Genomic DNA, 23,291 nt, shown 5'->3' on the forward strand with positions numbered 1-23,291 from the left:
GGTTCTTGGGGGGGGCGGGCGTTGGGGGGGGAGGGGGGTTTGCGTCGAGGGCAGGAGGGCCTGGGATCCCTCCTGCCCGTAATGTAGTGCGGGGTGGGGTTAGGGGGTCGCCGTGGCCAGGAGGGTTTGGGCTCCCTTCTGGCCCGATATTGTCGGGAAGTCGGCGGTCCTTCGGGGTGGGGGTGCGAGTGGTCCTGCCGGGGGGGGATGTATCGGACGTCGGGGAGTCGGCCGGGCAAGAGGGCTTGGGCTCCCTCTTGCTCCGATCGTGGATGCGGGTGCGGGTGGGAGCGCGTGCGAGCGGTCGTTCGGGGTGGGGGTGCGAGCGGTCCTGCTGGGGGGGTGAATCGGGCGTCGGGCGGGGTGGGAACTATGTTTAAAAACTTTTGTATACCGCGCTCAGGCATATAACGCGCGAGGGGTATGCGCGGTAGGTAAAAACGCGTATAACGCGCGCGTTATATCCGCAAAAATACGCTACCTTTTATCACTCTGGCTGCAGACAATACCAATGGTGTGATCAAACTTTAGTGGGGCCATCGTGGACACATCCGGGCACAAATAAGGTATATTATGCTACTTCTAATACCTCTTGTAGTAGTGCTTTAGTGGTATATATGACCAAATGTCCCTGCCAGTTAATCTATGTGGGGAGGACGAGTCGCAAAATGCACATTCGATTAACAGAACATAAAGCTAGGATTAATATGGGGACTATGAAAGCCCCCCTTGTACAACATTGGCGGGAGAAAAAACATAAAATTGTAGATCTGAAATGGAGGATCATAGATCAAATTCATGTTGGGTGGGAGGGTGGAAACCTTAAGGAGAGACTGAATTTTAAGGAACAAAAGTGGATTTATGTATTAAATTTGGTTAAACCTATGGGATTAAATGCTGAAATCGAATGGATGACATTGATCTAATAGTAAGGAGTGGGTCAGCTGATGAACTAGTTGCGGGGGCGTGGATACATAAAGACTGAGGTCATCACATTGTAATTGTTTGGTTCAATACTGCATGAACGCCATGGCCACATTTCCTGGATAAAACGGCTTAACTAAGGGAAGCATGAGTCTGTTGACCTAAGGTATTTTATATCAAAACTGTCGTTAAGAAGTTTAGAATATTAAATCTGCTGTTAATACAATGATAATAACTACATGTATTAATTATATATATCTGCAGGGGGAATTCCTTGATAAAGCCCTTGCGGGTAAAACATAGCTCTATGTCAGAGTGCCTATCCCCACCCGCGTATTTAAAGATGAGTAATATAATATGAGTATTATATGTTACTAACATTTTATTTGTATATTTTATTATATTGTACATCGCCTAGTAATTTAAATAGGCGATTCATCAAGAACAAATAAACTTGAACTTGAGTATCTTTCTATTTAAAACTATTTAAAATATAAAATAAATTAAAACTATTTAAAGTATTTATTGAGACCAATGACAATTCTGGTGCCGGATACTTGTATGATTATAGTTTGAATTCGTACAGCTGGTACCACTGAGGTCTGTAAGAAAAATATAAGACTCTTTCTGGTATATGATTTAAGTTGAATAATCTGAGTCTTTAAATATATATATAAGTTTAGAGCCTGGTTTTGATTTGTACTAACATCAGCTCTAGCAGGATACACGCTTCAAATCTGACTTATTGTAATCACAAAACAGAAAATAAAATTATTTTTTCTACCTATTGTTGTTGGGTCATTATTCAAATCTTGTTGGTCCCAGGCTCTCGTTGTCTTCTGATAACTTGCTTGCCAGGATTTTCTTCTTTCTTCTTTCTCCGTGCTAACCATCCATCTTCTATCTCTGTCCTCCCCTTCTGTTTCCCTTCTCTCCCCTGGAGGTCTGGCATCTTTCCTTTTTTTGTCTCCATCCACAGATCCACCTTTTATCAACTACCCTTTCATCCAGCACTTCTCCCTCCTTCCCCACCATCTCTCCCTTTCTTTTCCCAACTACCCTCCTATCCAGTATCTCTATCCCCCCTCCACACCATCCTTTGTGTTCAACTTTTCTCCCTTTCTGTTCCTTCCCTCCCTAAATCCCATTGTCCACCATCTTTCTCCCTTTGTTCTGGTTTTACACCGATTATTTCTTCCCCCCCAAAGTCTGGCATATGCATGTCTCTTTGAACACCCCCTTCCCTCCCTCCCTCCGTGTACTTCTACACCAGAGCCCCCCTCCCCTGAAGGTCTGTCCCCCCTGAAAGCTTGCACCAACCCCCTGAAGACCTGCCTGTACCCCCCTGAAGGCCTGTGCTACTACCCTGAAGGCTTGTGTCCCCCTTGGAAGGCTTGCACCCCCCCTGAAGGCCTGTCCTCCACTCCTGAAGGCCTGTACCACCACCCCTAAAGGCCTGTCCCCTCTGAAGGCCTGCATCCCAACCCTGAAGGCCTTACCGCCTTCCCCCCTGAAAGCCTGCATGTTCCCCCTGATCTCCCACGCATCCATTTACCTAATATCAGCAGCCTGCAGAAAAGATCGCCGGTGCTAGCGATCTTTGCAAGCTGCCATAGGCCTTCAGAGCTGTTTCCTCTTCCGCGATCCTGCCTCTGATGTCAGAGGAGGGGCAGGACCGTGGCAGAGGAAAGACAGCTCCGAAAACCTATGGCAGCTTTCAAAGATCGCTAGCACCGGCGATCTTCTCTGCAAGCTGATATTAGGTAAAAGGATGCGCGGGAGGCCAGGGGGAAAGCCAGACACCAACACTTCCCGACTGACCCTCGCCCTCTAAAGTAGGTGCGGTAGTGGCCAGTCAGCAAGAGGCAGCGCTGCCGCTCCTGCTTTAGGGGGCGAGGGTGGAGGGTCAGTTACTGAATCGGGAGGCCGATTTTTTTGTTTGTTTGTTTTAAATCGATTCGAATCGATTCACCTGAAGTGAATCGATGAACCAATTTGAATCGTGAATCGGGCAGCACTACTGTTTAAATAGAAATCTAGAGGTCATGCAAGTATTTTGAATTGACTTTGACTCATTTCCAAGCCTATCCCAGTAAACAGAGGAGTAGCCTAATGGTTAGAGCAGTGAGCTGAGAACAGTGGAACCTGGTTTAAATCCCACTGCAGCTCCATGTGATCTTGGATGAGTCACTTAACCCTTATTTGCTTCAGAAAAACTCAGAAAAATACCTGACTGTGCCTGAATGTAAACCATTTTGATAGTTTTTGGGCTTGTAGGCATTAGACTGTATAAGAAATTAAAGAAATGTTTACCTTGGCAAGGTCAAGTTGTCGAACCTTGCTGCTGACATTTTCTGCAAGGTTACATGTAAAGCTGATCATCCCAGATAACTGCTCAGCATCCCCTTCAATCAGCTGCAGATTAGGGCTACAAGGAAACCATTTAGGATATAGTGCACAGTTTATCAGAGAGAATCCCAACATGCACCAAGTCTCAGAAAAAGAAAGCATTAGCCTCTAGAACCCTACCAATTAAATAAAGACACTAGTCACTTGGAGGTCTTATCTTGTTTATAGACATTTCTTTCTCTGCCAAAAAAACAAACCACTCAATTAAAGTTACAAAATAGCAGTACAGTGATTACTTCATCAAAACCTTTCCAGGAATCTGAAAGGAAGAAGGATCAGTCATATTATCTTTTAATAATGTATTGCTTTTGTTTTCTCAAAACACAACCACAACTGTGGAATTGTTGGATATTGCTTCTTTTGACTTTGTTCTTTTTTTAGTTGTCTATTGTTTTGCATTCACAATAAAAAAAGATTTGAACATAAAACTCTGAACTCCTCCCTTTCTCCGGTGGAGAACCACTCCCTCTTCAGTTGGAACCAAAGCAATCAAATTCTACTAAAAACAGAAGAAAAGAGAAGGAGGGACATGGGAAGCTTCCTCGGCAACAAACCATATTCTGTTCTGCTCTGTAACTTATGAAAAAGAACAATGATTAATAAACATTTAACAATTTAACACTGAACAACAAATTATGCATACTGAGCAGCTAGGAACCAACCTGCTAAATGCAACTACTAGGAGCCATAAAAACCCTGCAAAAGGATAAAGAAAAAAAAGAGCCTTCATATTCCTGTAGTTTTGTCTCTGCTAAATCTTAGATACAGGAGAAGAGGTCCTGAGATGAACACTGGCAACTTCTGAGACAGGAATCAAGCACATCAAAAGCTATGATAGAAGACATAGGGCGGGGCAAACAGAAACCTATCTGAAAGAAGATTAGCAAGGTAAGAACCTACTCTTTTATTCGCTAGCGAAGACATAGGATTCTATAGAGTAGCTGATGTACCAAACCAGTGCCAGACATCTAGGGAGGAATAGATAAGCCTGCCCACAGTACCGAGGATCCAAAAGCGGCATCTCTCGAGCTGCCACATCCACTCTATAAAGCCTCATAAAAGTGTCGAGAATAGACCAAGTAGCTGCTCTACAAATTTCAGCAGGCGAAACAGCCTGGGACTCCACCCATGAAGCAGGCACACCTCTAGTCAAATGTGCTGCGATTGAGTTAGGGGGCTGTTTACCACAGGCAATGTAAGAAGATGAAATTGCCATGCGACTCCATCTGGGCTTTGAAATCTTGGAAGCTGGCTTGCCTTGTCTCAAGTGGCTGGTCAGCACAAAAAAAGTGGTCACATTATTAATTCTCTCCAGAAGGGCTCTATGCACATCCAGCCTCCGCAAAATTCTGTCCTATTTGCTAAACTTGTGGGATTAAAGGCAGGCAAATGAATCTCTCGATTGATATAGAAGGCAGAAACCACCTTCAGTATAAGAGAAACAACCGACTCTGTAAACCAGAGGAAGTGCTCTCTACAGGAAAGGGCCGTAACTCCGAGATCCAACTTGCTGAGACAATGACAACCAAAAACATGGTCTTAATTGTAAGATCTAAAAGGGACACATCCAGCAGGGGTTCATATGGAGCCCAAGACAGGCCCTTCAGAACTACATTGAAGTTCCAAGATGGGAATGGCCTGCACAGTGGGGGTAGAAGTCTGAGTGCCCCCTCAAAAACCGAGTGATGCCTGCATGAGACGCTAATGACTGCATACCTCTCTGGGCCCTAAAACATGAAATACTAGCTACCTGAACCTTGAGAGATTAAACTGCTAAGCCCTTTTCAAGACTGGCCTGAAAAAAGATAGAATCACCGGGATAAGAACCTTCTCAGGCTCCACCCACTCATTGGCACACCATAATTTGGAAGACTTCCAGGTCTTCACATAAGCCACAAATGTTGCTGGTTTCTTTGTGCTAAGAAGAGTCGTAACGACAACCTCTGCATAACCCTTATGAATTAGGGCCATGTGCTCAAGAGCCATGCCGCAAGACCAAAGTGCTCTGGATTCTCCATGGGAACTGGGCCTTGACTCAGGAGCCCTGGAAAAACTGGTAGTTTGAGACAAATGCCTTTTTGCAGATGCACCAGATCTGCATACCAAGGCCAGCAGGGCCAGTCTGGAGCTACCAGAATCACCAGCCCCTGAAGGTTCACTATTGTGTGGATGATCCAACCCACCATGGCCCTTGGAGGAAACACACAGAGCAGAAGATCTGAGGGCCAGGGCTGAACGAGGGTGTCTAGCCCTGCACTTCCCTCTTTGACTATAGATGTGATCTGCCTTTGTATTCTTGGCTGTGGCCATGAGATACATTTCTGATCTTCTCCAGTGTTGCACAATGAGGGCAAATGTCCTTTGGGACAGAGACAACTCCCCTAGATCCAGAGTCTGCCTGCTGAGAAAAATCGGCCTGGATGTTCTCTACTCCCACAACGTGGGCAGCTAAGGGAGCATGTGAGTTGACCTCCACCCACTGGAATAACATCTGTGCCTCCAGAAGTGCTTCTCGTTCCTCCTTGTTTGTTCACATAAGCTACCATTGTGGCATTGTCTGAAAACAACCTGACTACCTTCTCTGTCAGGAAAGACTGCAACTCCTTCAGCACCAAATGAATGGCTCTCAGTTCCAGATGATTGATGAACCACTTGCTTTTCGATTGAGCTTAATTGAAAAACAAAAAATAGTGACATGATTTCTGCCTCAGAGATAGCCAGCAGAAGTCCACCGACGAAGGTCTTCTGGCTGCTGGTCAGGCGAGCCCCAATCACAGACTCCCACCCCCAAAAGTCCACGTTGCACTGGGGGGGGAGTAGCTTTGCAGTTGGCTCCCTGATACCCAGAGGGTTGTTACATAGGGGCCCCAAAGCCTGTGCTCAAGCCTCTAATAAATCAGCAGATGAGCAGCTCCCAGAGGAACGGACCTAATGGTCCTGAAGGGACAAAAAACAGGCTGGCTCCACAGATACTGAAAAAGATTGGCCTAGGAGCAGCTGTCCACCCACCCAGGACTGCATCATTTCCCCAAAGAAATAAGCCCAATAAGTGGACCTCTGAGCACCAAAGTCACAGTAAAATTTGAAGACCAATGGCAAAAATAACAAAAAGAAGCAGGGCTATTCAGAATACACCTTCCAAATTCACTTTCAAAAGGAAAAAACTGACAAGTGAGTTGTTCTTCACTGCAGAAGAGGAGGAGTTCAGAGTTTTAAAGTGACACTCTTTTGCAGATTTGCAATTAATGGAAAGAAACAGCTACTGTACAATGTCTTTGCTACTGAATGTTACATTTAAAATGACCCACAACTGCTTTCTCTGAGGAACAATGAACTTTAAGAGGGCACTTTTATAAGTGAATTGAGCATGCAGAATAGCATTTACATGCTCAAGTAGGTACTTATAAAATTGTCTAGAGCAGTGTTCTTCAACCTTTTGATACCTGTGGACTGGCGGAAATAAAATAATTATTTTGTGGACCGGCACTGGTCCGCGGACCAACAATTGAAGAACACTGGGCTAAGTCGTGCCCATCTCCACCCCAGACCCCGCCCCCATAATGGTACTAATTATAACACCATTTTTTCCTTTCATTTTTCATATATACACACAATATAATTGTATTAACAACACATAATGGTTAATCACAAAATTAAAATACACAAAGTACACTGTATGTTTTTTAACATTCATTCCTACCAGAAAACAGATAACCCCATGCAAATGCAGGACCAAAAACTAAAAGTACTAATATTTACAAACAAACCCTAAGATGCAAGACTCTGCAAGCAGAACAATCCCAGAGGAAAAGAAACAAATGCATTTCTTCCTGAACAGACAAATTAATCACTAAAAAAAAAAAATAAAAGCATTTCCCCTACCATTGTTGTCTCTTTTTGGGCTGGTCCACTGTGCGATCAATGCAGCATCTTCGGGCCGGCTCCCTGAGTTCTGCATTGCACAAAGCTGTAGGCAGCGGCTCCTTGAGCGCGCCCGCGCCTCATCTGGAAGCCTTCCCTCTGACGTTGCGACGTCAGAGAGAAGGCTTCTGGTTCAGGCAAAGGCCGCGCATAGGAGCCTTTTCCCATGGCTTTGTGCACTGCAGCATTCAGGGAGCTGGCCCGAAGACGCTGCGTTGATCGCACCATGGACCGGCAGCTGCAGAACACTGTCTTGGGTCTGATGGAAGTGCCGGCCCTGTGCACTGGCAGAAAATTTCTGCGGACTGACACCGGTCTGCGGACCGGCGGTTTAAGAACACTGGCCTAGAGCAGGGGTAGGCAATTCCGGTCCTCAAGAGCCAGAGCCAGGTCAGGTGTTCAGGATATCCACAATAAATATGCGTGAGATAGATTTGCATCTCAAGGAGGCAGTGCATGCAAATCCATCTCATACATATTCATTGTGGATATCCTGAAAACCTGACCTGGCTCCGGCTCTCGAGGACTGGAATTGGCCTAGAGTATACACATGTAAAAAAGCACATTGAATTATACAGCCCATTTTTAAGTAATACAGGGACAATTCTGCACTGATACCTTCTCTCCTGCCCTTATCAGACCAGACTGAGATTCCCTGGAGTTTAGGGAACTCACTTATCTTTCTCCCCAATACTTAATTTCCAGTGTTTAGGTCATCCCGCACCCCCCTCCCCCCCACACAGACACACATTACTCATAGAAACATAGAAATAGACAGCAGATAAGGGCCATGGCCCATCTAGTCTGCCCACCCCAATGACCCTCCCCTACCTTTCTCTGTGAATAGATCCCACGTGTCTAAAAGTCTAAGGCCACGTGTCTAAGGCTATTTGGCCTTAAAATCAGGCACGCTGCTGGCCTCAATAACCTGAAGTGGAAGACTATTCCAGCGATCAACCACCCTTTCAGTGAAAAAGAATTTCCTGGTGTCCCCGTGCAGTTTCCCGCCCCTGATTTTCCACGGATGCCCCCTTGTTGCCGCGGGACCCTTGAAAAAGAAGATATTTTCTTCCACCTCGATGCGGCCCGTGAGATACTTGAATGTCTCGATCATGTCACCCCTCTCTCTGCGTTCCTCGACCTAAAAAAAATTCCATGGTGTCTAGTGGTACCTTTCCTTCACCTGATCCAATTAAAAAAAAAAATAGTTTCTAGTGATTAATAGGCACCCCCAACCTGATCCATCATCCAGGTTCTCCCCTCCCCCTCTCAAATTCCATACCTCTAAATGAGGCAGAACAGTGCCCACTCTTTCAAGTGGTGTTGTCATTTTCAAAATGGTGGCACCCTACTCACGTGGAACATTCTACCACAATTTTAACATGGCAATAATTTGCATGCTCATGGCATACAGTATGCCATGATAAGCTAATTTTGTAGTAGAGCTACAGCTCTACCACAGGGTTTTCTGCGTCAGCTCCCATGTTTGTAATGGTGTAGAGATCCTCCTCTCTTTATTTACTTTGTAAACAGCTCTGCTGTGCTCACTGCATTAACAGCAGTATATCAAATGGTTAAATAAACTAAACTAAAACTAAATGCCCACAGGCAAAAGCAGGCAGGAAGCAATTTCCTACTACTGTTCCTAAATCCTGTTTTCCTTGAGAACCAACAGGCTGGTTGCTGCAGCAACAAAGCTGTTGCCTTCTGCTGCTGGAACTTGGTACATGTGCTACAGCTGGGCACTTTGACTAAGGGCCACACCCATCCTTCAGGCTGAATGTCTGAGGCTTGCACAAGAAGACCTGCTGGCCTGCTCTAAGAATAAAAGATAAGGGCTGAGAAAAGACAGAAGATAAGCCACTGGTATTTAATATTTTATTTCCTATAGAACTCTGGAATACATAACTGAAAAAATCCTAGAAGGCACATTGGCAGCGATGCAGGAATGGGAAAGAGAAGGTCAATCAGGAAACATTTACAGAGCACTGTGTGATTTTGCAGCATGCAAGCCAGTAAGAAAGTGTACTACCAAAACAGTTTAACTATCTTCCTTAGGCTTGCAAACATTTTAAGGTTAGTTTGCAGTACTGTAGCATTCTACTACTACTGTTCATCATTTCTATAGGGCTGCTAGACATACAAAGTACTGAACATTAAACATATAACAGATACCTGCTCAATAGAGTTTACAATCTAATTAAAACAAAACAGGACAAAAATGGACTAGGGATAAACAATATCTTCTACACAGAAGGGAGAAGTGAATTTGGATTTACTGTAGTTTACATTCTTTTCAGCTGTGTCTCAAGGCTCAGGTAAAGTAGGTATTTTCATCAGCCTAATAAAACATCAACTCTACCCAAGGACATTATTTTAACAGAATGAATTGATGCCCATCACAGCAGCATAATACTCATTTTGCCAACATAGGAAACAGACGATTTTGCTTCTTACCCCATGCGCTGCAGGACAGTCATCTTGTTTTCAATGCTGCTTTGCTGGTTAACAAGCATCTCCAGCTGTGATTCTGCATCGTTCTGTAACAGAAAAGCAGTCCTTTAAGATTTCTAAATTCCCTGCCATTGGTTAGATTTCTAGTGGCCTTGCTTTCACAAAGATCAAAAGTATTTTCAACACAATGCATTAAAACTCCCTCTCAGACTAATTTACATATTTTTCACAGTTAAATGTTTCAGGTCACAGGTTCTCAACTGTGATCTACAAACATGCCAATGTCCACCATAAATAATCTCCAGATATAACTGCATAGAAACAGAAATTTGATAATGGTGGACACAGACTACAATTTACCCAGACTACTCTTTTGCACCAGTCTACTATACTGCAACAAGCCTTAATAAATCTATATGTAGTTTTTGCTAAGGCCTAGATTCTCAAAAAGTTGCATAAAAAAACAAACCAACAGGCCGCTGTTGCAACTGTTATAGTAGCAAATTTAAAAAAGCGAGCCATTCTCCAAAAAACATTCATGCAAATGAGGTTGGTGGAGAGTAGCGAAAATTTGCATGTGCCCATCGCTGGTGATAGCGATGGGCACATGCACAGAATAAAAACAAAACACAATAAAAACAACAAATTCAGCCATTGAAGTCAAGAAACCCTCCACCCAACAGCGGGAGACATGTCTACGCTCTCCCGCCATAAAGCAAATCCCCCCCTCCCCCAACATCCCCTCAGAAGGGGGAGAGATGCCCACTGTCTTCCGCCACAAACACAATCCCCCCGGCAGCAGGAGGGATGCCCATTCTCTCCCGCTGCAAACATCACCCCCCTCGGCAGTGGGAGAGATGCTCACTCTCTCCCGCCATCTTGCACAACCCCCATGCCTCCAACAACCGCCACCCTCTCCCCCTTCCTGACATAGATGGCTGGCCAGAGGTATGCCTACTACCTAAGGCCAGCAGGCCTGCCTCTTCAAAATGGTGGGTCTTTCCATCCCCAGTGCATCCTGAGATGCACAGGGAAGGTCTGAGGCTCTGATTGGCCCAGGTTGTTTAAGGCTCCTCTTATGGTGAAGCCTTATGTGTCTGGGCCAATCAGAGCCTTAGGCCCCACCCAGATGCATTGGCAAGGAGCCTAAAGCTCTGATTGGCTCAGACACATAAGGCAACACACATAGGATGGGCCTTAAACAACCTGGGCCAATAAGAGCCACAGGCTCCTCCCCCGTGCATCCCAGTATGCATTGGGGAGGGGATGGCCTGCCATTTTGAAGAGGCGGGCCTGCTGGCCAGAGGGAATAGCATCCCTCCAGCAAGCCATCTATGCAAAGTAAGGGGGAGAGGGTGGCGGTCGTTGGAGGCATGGATGGGGTGCATGACAGTGGGAGAGAATGGGCTTCTCTCCCGCTGCCGAGAGGGTGTTGTTTGCGGCAGGAGAGTGTGGGCATTTCTCCCGCTGCCGAGAATCACACTCAGTGGTGCTGAGCGAATCTAAACATGTCTATATTGTTAGACATCCTTTACAGAATCACCTTTTAGGCATTACGTAGACATCCTCATAACATCTATACTGTTATTGTGTGTTAGCATTATGACATCATTAGAATGGCGATTTTTTATTTATTTATAAATTTATTCTTTTATTACATCGTATAACAAATAAAGGAAATACAAAAATTCAAACATAAAGTAATTAGAAATCATTTTAAATTTTCCAGTCCACATTATTGGGACTGTTTTCTACCTGTAGGAAGTCACATTTATTATAATAAAATAGGAAAATAAAATTTATCCCCATATAATCAGGCTTAAATTATATTGTGCTACATCACAAACCCTCAGCCTCACCAATATTCTCTTTAGAGTTAAAAGGGGATTTATCTAAAAATAAATTTTCCAATTGATTTGGATCAACAAAGATTTTATGCTGTTTTTTTACTTTAAAAATTGTATACAGTAAAAGGCTGGCACCACTATTATATTTTAATTCTTAACTATTATATTTTAACTTTTAACTCTCTGTCTATCCTACACATGTTTAAATTTGACCACAGTTTTGTTTACTACAATCTTTTCTGAAGGTCTATTCTAAATGGCTGACACTCCTGCAGTAAGGAAAAACCCTTCAACTAAAGCTGAAAAAGGAGCCAGCTGAATAAGGAGCCTGCGGCAGTTTGCATGTGGCGGTTTCCCTATCGCTACAAGGAGCCTGCGGTGGGTCCTGGCAGAGCTGCTTCAGAAAACATGGGAGACTTATCAGATAAGAGCAGGAAAGGGGTGCTGTTGGACAGGGGGGGGAGGTAAAAGGAAGGGAGAAGGGCTACTGCTGGACAGGGGGAGCAGGGAAGGGGTGCTGCTGGACAGGGGGAGGTAAAAGGAAGGGAGAAGGGCTACTGTTGGACAGGGGAAGCAGGGAAAGGGTGCTGCTGGATAGGGGGGAGGGAAAGGAGAAGGGCTACTGCTGGACAGGGAGATCAGGAAAGGGGTGCTGCTGGACAGGGCAGAGGAAAGTTACTAAAATGGTGTGTGATCTTCATCATAAGGTGTATGGGGACAGACTTAAAAATCTCAATATGTATAGTTTGGAGGAAAGACGGGAAAGGGGAGATATGATAGACGTTTAAATACCTATGTGGTGTAAATGCACGAGTCGCGTCTCTTTCATTTGAAAGGAAGCTCTAGAATGAGAGGGCATAGGATGAACTTAAGAGGTGATAGGCTCAGGAGTAATCTAAGGAAATACCGTAGTTTTTGCTCTTTAAGACACACCTGACCATAAAATGCACCAAGGTGTAGAGGAGGAAAAACCAAGAAAAAAATATTCTGAACCAAATGGTGTACTCTGGTGGTCCAGTAGTAGGCCAGGATGGGGGGGGGGGGGGGGGGAGGTGAGACGTGTCACCTTATTGTGCCTTTTGGTATAGGAATTTCCTGTCATCAGACTGTCACAGCCAGCATCAAAATGAGTATGATAACTCTTTCCAGCTCCAGGGTTCATTGCTGCCTCCAGTTATTTTCATATTTATCTTCCTCCATTGTTAAGCATTTCCATGTTTTTACCCCCCCCCCCCCCATCTAAGAATGCACATCATTGTTGGTATTTCCATGTTTTTACTCCCCACTCCCTGTACCTTTTAAAATCCTGGTTGGCCAGTGGTGTATCGGCAGGAGCGAGCTTTCTGTGCCTCCGCCTGGCCATGCGCTGTTCCCTGTTCCCCTTCCCTCCCAATTGTTGTTGGTCATGTTGGATTTCTATTGTTTATATATACTGTATGTATTTTAACTTAATTGTATTTTTTTTACTATGTACATCGCTTTGTATAAAGATATAGCGATTCATCAAATAATTAATAAACCTTGAAACCTTGCAGTCAGTTCTCGTGAGTCCCGCAATAACTGACAGCAACCATCTAGGGAGTGGCGCAGGTCCAGGCAGGAGAACAGAAAGCTTGCTCCTGCTGATACACCTCTGGACCACCAGGATTTTTAAAGGTGGAAAAAAGGTAATATTCACTCCATAAGACACACAGACATTTCCACCCACTTTTTTGAGGAAAAAAAGTGTTTCATATGGAGCGAAAAATATGGTACTTTTTTACAGAAAGGGTCTTAGAAGCATGGAACAGTCTCCCGGAAGAGGTAGTGGACAGAGACTGTGTCTGAATTCAAAAAAGCATGGGATAGGCATGTGGGATCTCTTAGAAAGGAAGAGATAATGGTTACTATGGATAGGCAGACTGGATGGGCCATTTGGCCTTTATCTGCGTCATGTTTCTAATCAGATTCATCCGACATGACCTGTCTCGGGTCCTGTAGTCCATTTGATTGTAGAAATCTCACTATCTTCTGCTTAAAAATTATTTCCATTAGTTTACTCACTTACTACCAAGGTCAGACTAACTAACCTATAGTTTCCAACCTTCTCTTTACTTCCACTCTTATGCAGCTAATGCAGGTATTTCATTGCAGCAACTGCCTTTTTAACACAAGACAGTATCTCATGTCTGTGCTACTATCTACCATGTAGCAAACCCCATATTAGTTACTTAACACAGCTTAGTAAAAGGGCCTCATAATGTAATCACAGGTTTCTTTACCAATTACATTTGTCAGCTTTCAGTTTATAACTTTATACCTCCCCCCTGCATTTTGAGTGTGCATTATACACACATGACAGTAAAAAAAACACAAGCTCCTTTAATCCCAAGCACTGCACTTTACCATCGCTTCCTCTTCTTCATAAACTAACTCTTGTCTATACCCTCACCTTCAACTTTTTATTTTAGATTGGTTCACTGTAGGTGTCCTAGCAACAAAAATATTACTTTGGATCTAATTCTCAGAAAAGTCGTATATAAATGTACCAGACAACAAACACAGTGATTCAGGACAGGAATTTCATCTAAATGCTACGAGCACCTATTCCGTTTATTGCACATTTATATTTGCCTCCACTATTAATCTTACACTAGTAGCCACGAAATATTCTGTCCTAGAATACACCCTCCCACACTATTACAAATACCAAAGTTCTTTTCTGAGACCAAGGCACACAGCTCTGTCGAGCCAAACTTCGAGCCAGCAACACACAGCTAAGCCGGTGAGCCTAGCCTGTGCCCGCTATCTTACCTGTTCAGCACAGAGGCGTCCATACACCTCTTCTAGCTCCTGAAGGTCTGTCAGATTAGAAATGAACTGCATAGAAAACTGCGAGCGAGACCGACTACTTCCTCCTCCCCCCTCTACCACTTTACACGAAGATACAGTAGCCTCCATAGCTTTTCAACGTCACTTCCGGCAATATCTCACTGAACGTATCACCCAGGGCTTTGGAACGTCACTTTCGGCAACATCTCACTAAACGTATCAGCCAAGGCTTTTCAACGTCACTTCCGGCAAAAGCTCACGGTCCGCTTGGGGATTTCCGGTGTGGAGAAGCGGCTATGGCGGCTGAGTGAATTTCTGCGGGATTCAGCCTTGCGATATCTTCTTCATCCTCGGCCTTTCTTTGGTAAGTGCTGGTTCAAGTTGTTGTTTGTATGCTGGTGCTTATAACTAGAGAGATATTGGTCGGCGAAATGCATCCGATTGTTTGCTTGTTCATGCTTATAATAATAGGCCCTTTGCCTTTTGGGAGATGCAACAGTGGAAGCAGCGTATTGCGTTTTTTGATTGAATTCGATAGGGCAGAACATATTTATTTATTTGGTTTTATATCCCCTTTCTTTCTGAGTGGTATCTTAATTTTTATTTTTCTGAAAGCATTTTTTGGGATTCTTGATTTGTGTATGCTTGCCTGTGGAAGAGCAGCTTGTTTTAAACTTTTCTATGGAAAACCTGTTTATTTTGTGTCTTTTTCTATGAAGTTGGGGAGGGGATCAGTGAGACGCATTTGTCATCCATGGCTCCCCGACTGCTTCTGCTAGGGCAGGGGTCTCGAAGTCCCTCCTTGAAGGCCGCAATCCAGTCGGATTTTCAAGATTTCCGCAATGAATATGTATGAGATCTATGTGCATGCACTGCTTTCAATGCATATTCATTGGGGAAATCCTGAAAACCCGACTGGATTGCAGCACTCAAGGGAGGAACTTTGAGATCCCTGTGCTAGGGTTACCATATGCTCCAGAAAAAGGAGGACAGGCTGAGACATCCAGGTTTTACTTCCACTGAGCAATGGTAGTAAGAAGGCTAGATTGAGACATTTAAGCTTTACTTCTATTGAACCCGCAAGCTATAAGTTAAGTTTGCTTAGTTCTTGGACTTTAAAATCTATTCAATCATTACAGTGCAAATATTTTTTCAACTTATAAGCATACATGGAATGATATAACGATACTGTTTACCCTCCATGCGATGATTGGGCTGTGAGGTGGTTTTTCTGGGGTTCGCCCCAGTTTCCCCTCCTTGATTCTGAGCAAGTTTTGGTGAACTGTGTTACATCATCCAATTAACTTTACCCTTTGAACAGGTCTATAGAGTGATTTTTTCTATCTAATATATGCACCTTTTCACTCTTGTTACATTGTGTGTAACTTGTCCCCAATTTCTATATTTTACTTCTATTGAAAGCAATGGAAGTAAAACCCGGATATCTCAATCCGTCTTCCTTTTTCTGGAGCCATATGGTAACCCTACCTATACTGATTACATAATTTGCTGCTGCTTTGCAGTATGTTATGACTTGGAAAACATTTTTGGCATTTAAATAATGCTATAATGTTCACACTTGCTTGAGTTCAGTGATTACAAGCTTGACATTAAAATATTTTAATTTATAATGATTGGAAATGTTAGGATCAGGTCGATTTTGTCTAGTATCTCTAAGATGTTTGCATGACCTGGGGGCATATAAAATATTGGCTGCTGAATTTTTTAGTGTGTTTAAATCCTTAAAAAATCCCAAAATGTTTGGTTGCTTCTAGCCCTGGTTTCACAAAACTGCTGAGTAAGTCAGGTTTTCTATGTTTATGCTGTGTTTTTAAATGTACAGAGTAAGAATTAGTGTTGCCCAATTCAGAAAATAAATTTTCAACTCAATTCAGCCTATTGAATCGATTTTCCTGCCCAGTTGGGTTTTTTTTGTTTTCAAATATCCTATTGCAGGGGTGTCAAAGTCCCTCCTCGAGGGCCGTAATCCAGTCGGGTTTTCAGGATTTCCCCAATGAATATGCATTGAAAGCAGTGCATGCACATAGATCTCATGCATATTCATTGGGGAAATCCTGAAAACCCGACTGGATTCCTGCCCTCGAGGACCGACTTTGACACCTGTGTCCTATTGGGTTTATTTTATAGCCTCTTCACCCACCCCCACCCCTTTGCCCTCTCCTATCCACATCGATGATGTGGTGTAAACAAAAAAGACTTTTCCTCTCTGTTAAGTCCTAGCTCATGTCCACAGTCTAACATCAGCTCTGGCAGGATGCACATTTCAAATCTGACATATTATAATCACAAAACAGAAAATAAAATTATTTTTTCTACGGCCAGCAAGAGGCAGCGTTTAGGACAGGCTGTTCGCTGCCAGAGCACTGCCGCTTCTGCTTTTGGAGGCCCGAATTGGCGAATCCGATTTTTAGAAAATGAATCGATTCACCAAAGTGAATCCATGAATTAGGCAGCACTAGTAAGGATAGGCATGAGGGTAGTGCTCCCCTCCCCAAATTGTTATAGGTATTTTATTTATCCCACACCTTTTTCAATTCTCTGGGTGGGTGTTAAGACATCCACTAATCTTTTGGTGAGCCAAGTATTTCCTGATGTTTTTAAGTTTGCCTTTTGGCAGTCTTCTGTTATACTATATAGTTCTGTATCTTCCCTGTCTGAAAAAAAATATTTCCTCAAGTATTTAAACAAATATATCACATCATCCTTGTGTCTTAGGCCTCCAAAACTGAACACAGTAAATATAGGCTTCACTAGAGACCTGTACAGCATTATCACTTTATTGTTCTGCTTGCTTTGTCTTTCTCCTGTGCAACCTAATTCCCATGTCACATTGTTTTGCCACTTTGAGATCCTTAAACACTATTACTGCAAGTACTCCTGTGCATATCACACATGTGTAATTGCCAGGTTTTAAATAATTTCTCATGTCTGCTTTCTCTGGGGTGTTCATTACATTGCAAATTTTTGTATCATTCACAAAAAAAGCAAGATTTTCCTTCTATCTTTTCAGCCATAATTTGCATAAAGACCGTGAACAGTTCAAGGACTGATTCCATGAGGTACACCACTATTCACCTCTCTTCCATATGAATTATATTTACCACCACCCTAAATTGTCTATCAGTTAACCAAGTTCTCATCCAGTTTACCTACCTATGCTTGAAAGTTTTTACTTAGATTTAAGTGCACCACATCCAATGGATGCCTTCAATCTGGTTTTCATGCAACCCTTTTTATTCCAGAAAGGTCATTCTCCTTTCCTTCAGCAGCCACTCAATGGCTTTTCCCACCACTGAGGTAAGGCTTGCCAGCCTATAGTTTCCCACCTCTTCTCAGATACCACTTTTATGGACATATCATACCTTCAGTCCTGTGAAACCTTTCCGGTCTTCAAGGTTCTGTTAAAGCTGTGGTAGCAATTTTCCCACGGCAAATGCACCAAAGCCCATTCAGTTCCTGTGAGCTTTGGTTCATTTGTCAAGGGAGAATCACTACCACAGCTTTGTAAAAGCTGCATTTCATCCAGCCATGTAGCATTTTCCACTTTTAGTTTTACAAGTTGTTCATAACCTTTCTCCTTTGAATGGTGTGAGATCTACTCCATTCCCACATCAGGGCTGTGGAGTCGGTACACAAAACCTTCTGACTCCAATGCTTTTATTTATGGTATCTCCAATTTGAATCCGACTCCTTTATTTATATATCTACAGTTTTGGGGAACGGGGAAAGAGCTCTCAATGACAGGGACAAACTTTGTCCTCATGCCATTCTCTAAGTGCCACTTTGATTTAAATATCATAAAATATATTACATTATCCCAGGACAAGCAGGCATGATATTCTCACATGTGGGTGACGTCATCTACGGAGCCCCGATGCGGAAGCATTTTCAAGCAAACTTGATTGAAGATTTAAGTTTGCTCTGCTGCTCCACGCATGCGTGCCTTCCTGCTCCACTAGGGGGTGCATCCCCTCGTGGTCTCCAGTTCAAAATTTTCTGCGAGCCTAGAAGACGTGTTTTTCAGGCTCTGCCCCAACTGCCTTCTAGCACCGCGATTTTTTCTTGTTTTTTCACGATTAAGTCGCTGTGCGCGAATTCCTTACCTTTTTACTTGATTCCTGCTTCGTTTTCAACGACCCGGAGGCTTCCGGGTCCCCGTGGCCGCGTGGCTAATCGAGCCGCGGCTACTTTCGATTTAATGTCCCGGCCTTTGACCGGCTTTAAAAAGTGCACCCGGTGCGAGCGGCTTCTTTCTCTCACAGACCCGCATCGCCGGTGCATCCTTTGTCTGGGGGCGACTCATCCAACCGACTCCTGCCCCCAGTGCGCTATTTTCCAAAACCGGGCCCTCCGCCGAAGAAAAGCCCGCATGGCGGATCTCTTCACCCCGGACCAACCCCCCACTTCGGCCTCGAGGTCGGCCCTGGCCTCGGCCCCGGCCTTGACCTCGGCCCCGGAAACCTCGGCATCGCCTCGAGACTCGACCCCGAAGTCCTCGGGACAACAGAAAGCCTCGGCTCCGGGTAAGTCCCCTCTTCCCTCTTCAGGTTCTGTAACAGCGAAGAAGCCAGCCTCGGGGACAACGGCGACGCATGGCGGAAGCCCCATGCTTACAGCCCCGTCTAAGCCCTCCAAGCGTGCCTCCACCACACGGGAATACTCTGATACGAGGTCGCCCCCGGTGGAGCGCACAGAGGCAGGGGACATGCCCTCGATGCTGTCCGTACCCGTCTTCCAGGACCTACTCCGAGCGATGATCACGTCGGAGCTGTCCGCTGCAATGGCCCAGTTTCAATCGGCCTCGACCTCGAATGTGCCAGACCAGCCTGAGCCTCACACCGAACAACCTCGAGGAAAGGTGCGCAATCCTCGCCGCATCCCATCCTCCTCGGACTCCTCGCCGAGACGCCCGAAACGTTCCCCCTCCGCAGACCGCAGAGGGGCAAAACGTCGGGTTAGAACTACAGAAACCTCGAACCGCCGTACCTCCAAGAGGGCACGAGGTTCACCAACTCTACGAGGCCGTTCTCCCACACCTCGTACGGGACCACTAAGGGTGGCTGAGTTATCACTCTCCAACCCGCGCATCCTCCGAACTCCCCCTCGGACGCATTCTCCGAGGGAATCCGGATCGAGGTCACCAATCCGACATCGATCGGTACCCCTAACCCCGGCATCGTCTCCGAGGGGCTCCTCGAGACGCCGAAGATCGACAACCCCGGAACACTCTCACAGTGCTTCCCCAACCTCGGAGCATGGATCAGAGCATGAACCTCGATACTCGAGGGAAGCCTCCTTATCCTTCTCCACCCGGCGAAGGTCTCGTTCCCTGACCCCGCACGGGGCTCCGGGGACATCTCGCCCATCCTTCACTCGCTTTGTCCAAGACATGGGCCACGCATTGGACTTAGATCTCCAGTCCGACTCCAGATACTCTAAGGAGTACCTGGCGGAGCTGGATATGCCATCACTGCCCAGAGAGTCCCTCCGCTTACCACCTAACCCGGTGCTCCAACAGGCCTTCTTCAGGAACCTGGAGACCCCCTACATGGTCACGGCCGTACCCTCCAAAATGGAGGCCAAGTACCGCACAGTACCTTATCCGGGATTCGAGCAACCACAGCTCTCCCACCAATCGCTGCTAGTGGAATCCTCCTTGAAAAAGGCTCACCCGTCCCGAGTCTCAGCAGCGGTACCCCCAGGCCGGGAAGGCCGAACCCTGGACAAGTTCGGCAGGAGACTATACCAAAACGCAATGATGGCCTCTAGGGTGCAAAGCTACACTTTCACCTTCACATCATACCTCAAACACCTCATTGGACTATTGAGAGCCTTTGAGACTGACCTACCGGCCTCCCGGCAGGAAACGTTCGGCCTGCTTTTAGAGTCCCTCTCCAACCTGCGCCTTCATCTATTCCACGCGGCCTACGATGGCTTCGAACTTTCCTCCAGAGAAGCAGCCTTCGCTATCGCCATGCGCCGACTAGCTTGGCTGCGCCTGGTCGACATGGACCCCAACTTACAGGACCGGTTAGCAAACCTCCCCTGCGTGGGAAAGGAATTGTTCGATGACACTATCGAGGCGGCGACAAAACGCCTCTCCGAACATGAACGCTCATTTGCCTCCCTTGTCCGGCAAAAGCCCAAACCGCCAGCGCCCAGGCCATACAGGGCCCCTCCGCGCCGCTACCCACAAAAGTCCACCCTTGCTTTCTCGCGGCCCCCACCCAGACGTCCGCAAGCCCATCAAAGGGCCATGCCCAAGTCCCAACCGCCCGCGACCACCAAACCATCCCCGTCCTTTTGACGGGACACGCGGAAGGGGGCGGGCCCCCTCCGCCATAGTCCCAGACCGCCTTCCCATCGGAGGTCGACTCAAAGCCTTTTACCCTCGCTGGGAACAGCTCACGACAGACGCATGGGTCCTTGGCGTGATCTCATCAGGGTACTCTCTCAACTTTCGGGCCATTCCCCCGGACAACCCCCCAAGGAATTGCCCTCCCAACAGGACTCAGCTACCTCTACTCCTCTCCGAAGCTCGAGACCTGCTTCGCCTGAGAGCAGTGGAGAAGGTTCCCCCCGACCAACGGGGGAAGGGCTTCTACTCCCGTTACTTTCTGGTACCGAAAAAAACGGGAGACCTACGCCCAATACTAGACTTGAGACGCCTCAACAAATTCCTAGTACGGGAAAAGTTTCGGATGCTCTCACTACCAACACTCTACCCCCTGATCGACGAGGGCGACTGGCTCTGCTCCCTCGATCTCAAGGAGGCGTACACACATGTCCCAGTGCACCCCGCTCACCGCAAGTTTTTGCGTTTCCAAGTAGGGGACTGGCACCTACAATACCGAGTCCTCCCCTTCGGACTAGCATCATCACCTCGGGTCTTCACCAAGTGCCTCGTGGTGGTAGCAGCAACCTTACGCTCCCAGGGCCTCCAGGTATTCCCCTACCTGGACGACTGGCTAATCAAAGCCCCGTCCAAAGAAGGGGCTATCTCAGCGACCCAACAGACTATTACCTATCTACAAAGTCTGGGGTTCGAAATAAACTTCCCAAAATCTCAACTACGCCCCTCACAATCCCTACAGTTCATCGGGGCCACGCTGGACACGGTTCGCCTCCGTTCCTTCCTCCCCCCTCCGCGCCGGGAGGCGTTAGTAAGTCTGAGCCGAAGGATCTCTCGGCTGACCTCAGTATCAGCCCGACAGATGATGATCCTCCTGGGCCACATGGCCTCCACCGTCCATGTCACACCCTTCGCCCGCCTCCATCTGAGAATCCCTCAATGGACCCTGGCGTCTCAATGGCGTCAAGACCGGGACCCGATCGACCGCTCCGTGACAGTGACTCCTTCATTGCAACGATCGCTCCGCTGGTGGGCCGACTCTTCAAATCTTTCCAAAGGTTTGCTCTTCCTCACCCCACCCCACAGCAAGGTACTCACCACGGACTCGTCGGAGTACGCTTGGGGAGCCCATCTAGACGGCCTGCGCACCCAAGGAATGTGGTCAGCACAAGACCGCCGCTGCCACATCAACGTGCTAGAACTTCGGGCCATCTACCTCGCAGCAGTAGCCTTCCAACATCTACTCCGCGACCGAGTGGTTCTCATCCGAACCGACAATCAAGTAGCGATGTACTACGTAAACAAACAAGGGGGCACAGGATCTTGGCCCCTTTGCCGGGAAGCCCTGCGCCTCTGGAAATGGACAATCTCCAACAACACCTTCCTTCGGGCGGTGTACATACAAGGAGAACAAAACTGCCTGGCGGACAAACTCAGCCGCCTCCTCCAGCCACACGAGTGGTCACTACGCTCTCAGGCCCTACGAGGAGTGTTCGAACGGTGGGGGACGCCTCAAATAGACCTGTTCGCGTCCCCCCACAATCACAAGCTGCCTCTCTTCTGCTCCCGGATATACTCCCCGGACCGGCTCGAGGCCGACGCCTTCCTCCTCGATTGGGAGGGAAGGTTCCTGTACGCGTTCCCGCCGTTCCCTCTGATACTGCGGACGCTTGTCCACCTGAAAACAGTACAAGCCACCCTGATCCTGATTGCCCCTCGCTGGCCACGCCAGCCGTGGTTTTCCCTTCTACTTCAACTCAGTGTCAGAGATCCACTGCCTCTGCCTCTGTTTCCCTCTCTACTGTCACAGGGTCAGGGTTCACTGTTACATCCCAATCTTCAATCTCTTCATCTGAATGCTTGGTTTCTCTCCCCCTGACTGCTCTCCCCGTGTCTCAATCAGTCAAGGAGATATTGGAGGCCTCTAGAAAAACCTCGACGAGAACCTGCTACTCCCAAAAGTGGACCAGATTCTCAACCTGGTGCTCCTCCCACAGCCAGGACCCGGTGTCGGTCCCCGTCCCCCTGGTCCTTGACTATCTACTTCAACTATCTCATTCCGGCCTAAAGACCAACTCCATTCGAGTACACCTCAGTGCGATTGCGGCCTTTCATCAGCCCCTGGAAGGGAAAGCCCTCTCGCTCCATCCCTTAGTCACTCGCTTCATGAAGGGCCTGCTGAACGTCCACCCCCCTCTCAAACCTCCCCCGGTGGTTTGGGACCTTAACGTGGTTCTGGCTCAACTAATGAAACCTCCATTTGAGCCCCTAGACAAATGCCATCCAAAATTCCTCACTTGGAAGGTAATTTTCCTACTTGCACTCACGTCCGCACGGCGGGTTAGTGAGCTACAAGCCCTGGTAGCGGACCCACCCTTCACGGTATTCCATCACGACAAGGTGGTACTCCGCACCCATCCAAAGTTCCTACCTAAAGTAGTGTCTGATTTCCATCTCAATCAGTCCATTGTCTTACCTGTGTTTTTTCCCAAGCCCCACTCTCACCCCGGAGAAGTGGCGCTCCACACTCTTGACTGCAAAAGAGCGTTGGC

At 46.6% G+C, this 23,291-nt stretch overlaps 2 protein-coding genes across 2 annotated transcripts in view; one reads left to right on the forward strand and one right to left on the reverse strand.

Moving 5' to 3' along the window:
* Nucleotides 1-14,557, reverse strand: part of COG4 (component of oligomeric golgi complex 4) — a 158,006-nt gene extending 143,449 nt beyond the window's left edge. Inside the window, exons 1-3 of the mRNA XM_033940444.1 lie at nt 14,349-14,557; nt 9,712-9,794; nt 3,238-3,352 (exon numbers count right to left, since the gene is read on the reverse strand). Coding sequence (XP_033796335.1) covers nt 3,238-3,352; nt 9,712-9,794; nt 14,349-14,495 — 345 coding nt within the window. The 5' untranslated portion in view covers nt 14,496-14,557. The remainder of the gene's footprint in view (nt 1-3,237; nt 3,353-9,711; nt 9,795-14,348) is intronic.
* Nucleotides 14,558-14,581: 24 nt separating this feature from the next.
* The window catches only part of SF3B3 (splicing factor 3b subunit 3), a 307,537-nt gene continuing 298,827 nt past the window's right edge, over nt 14,582-23,291 (forward strand). The window contains exon 1 of the mRNA XM_033940443.1: nt 14,582-14,730. The gene's annotated coding sequence lies outside the window, so the exon portion shown is untranslated. The remainder of the gene's footprint in view (nt 14,731-23,291) is intronic.

The sequence above is a fragment of the Geotrypetes seraphini genome, chromosome 4 (assembly GCF_902459505.1).
Source record: "Geotrypetes seraphini chromosome 4, aGeoSer1.1, whole genome shotgun sequence".
In the NCBI taxonomy this organism is placed as follows: domain Eukaryota; kingdom Metazoa; phylum Chordata; class Amphibia; order Gymnophiona; family Dermophiidae; genus Geotrypetes; species Geotrypetes seraphini.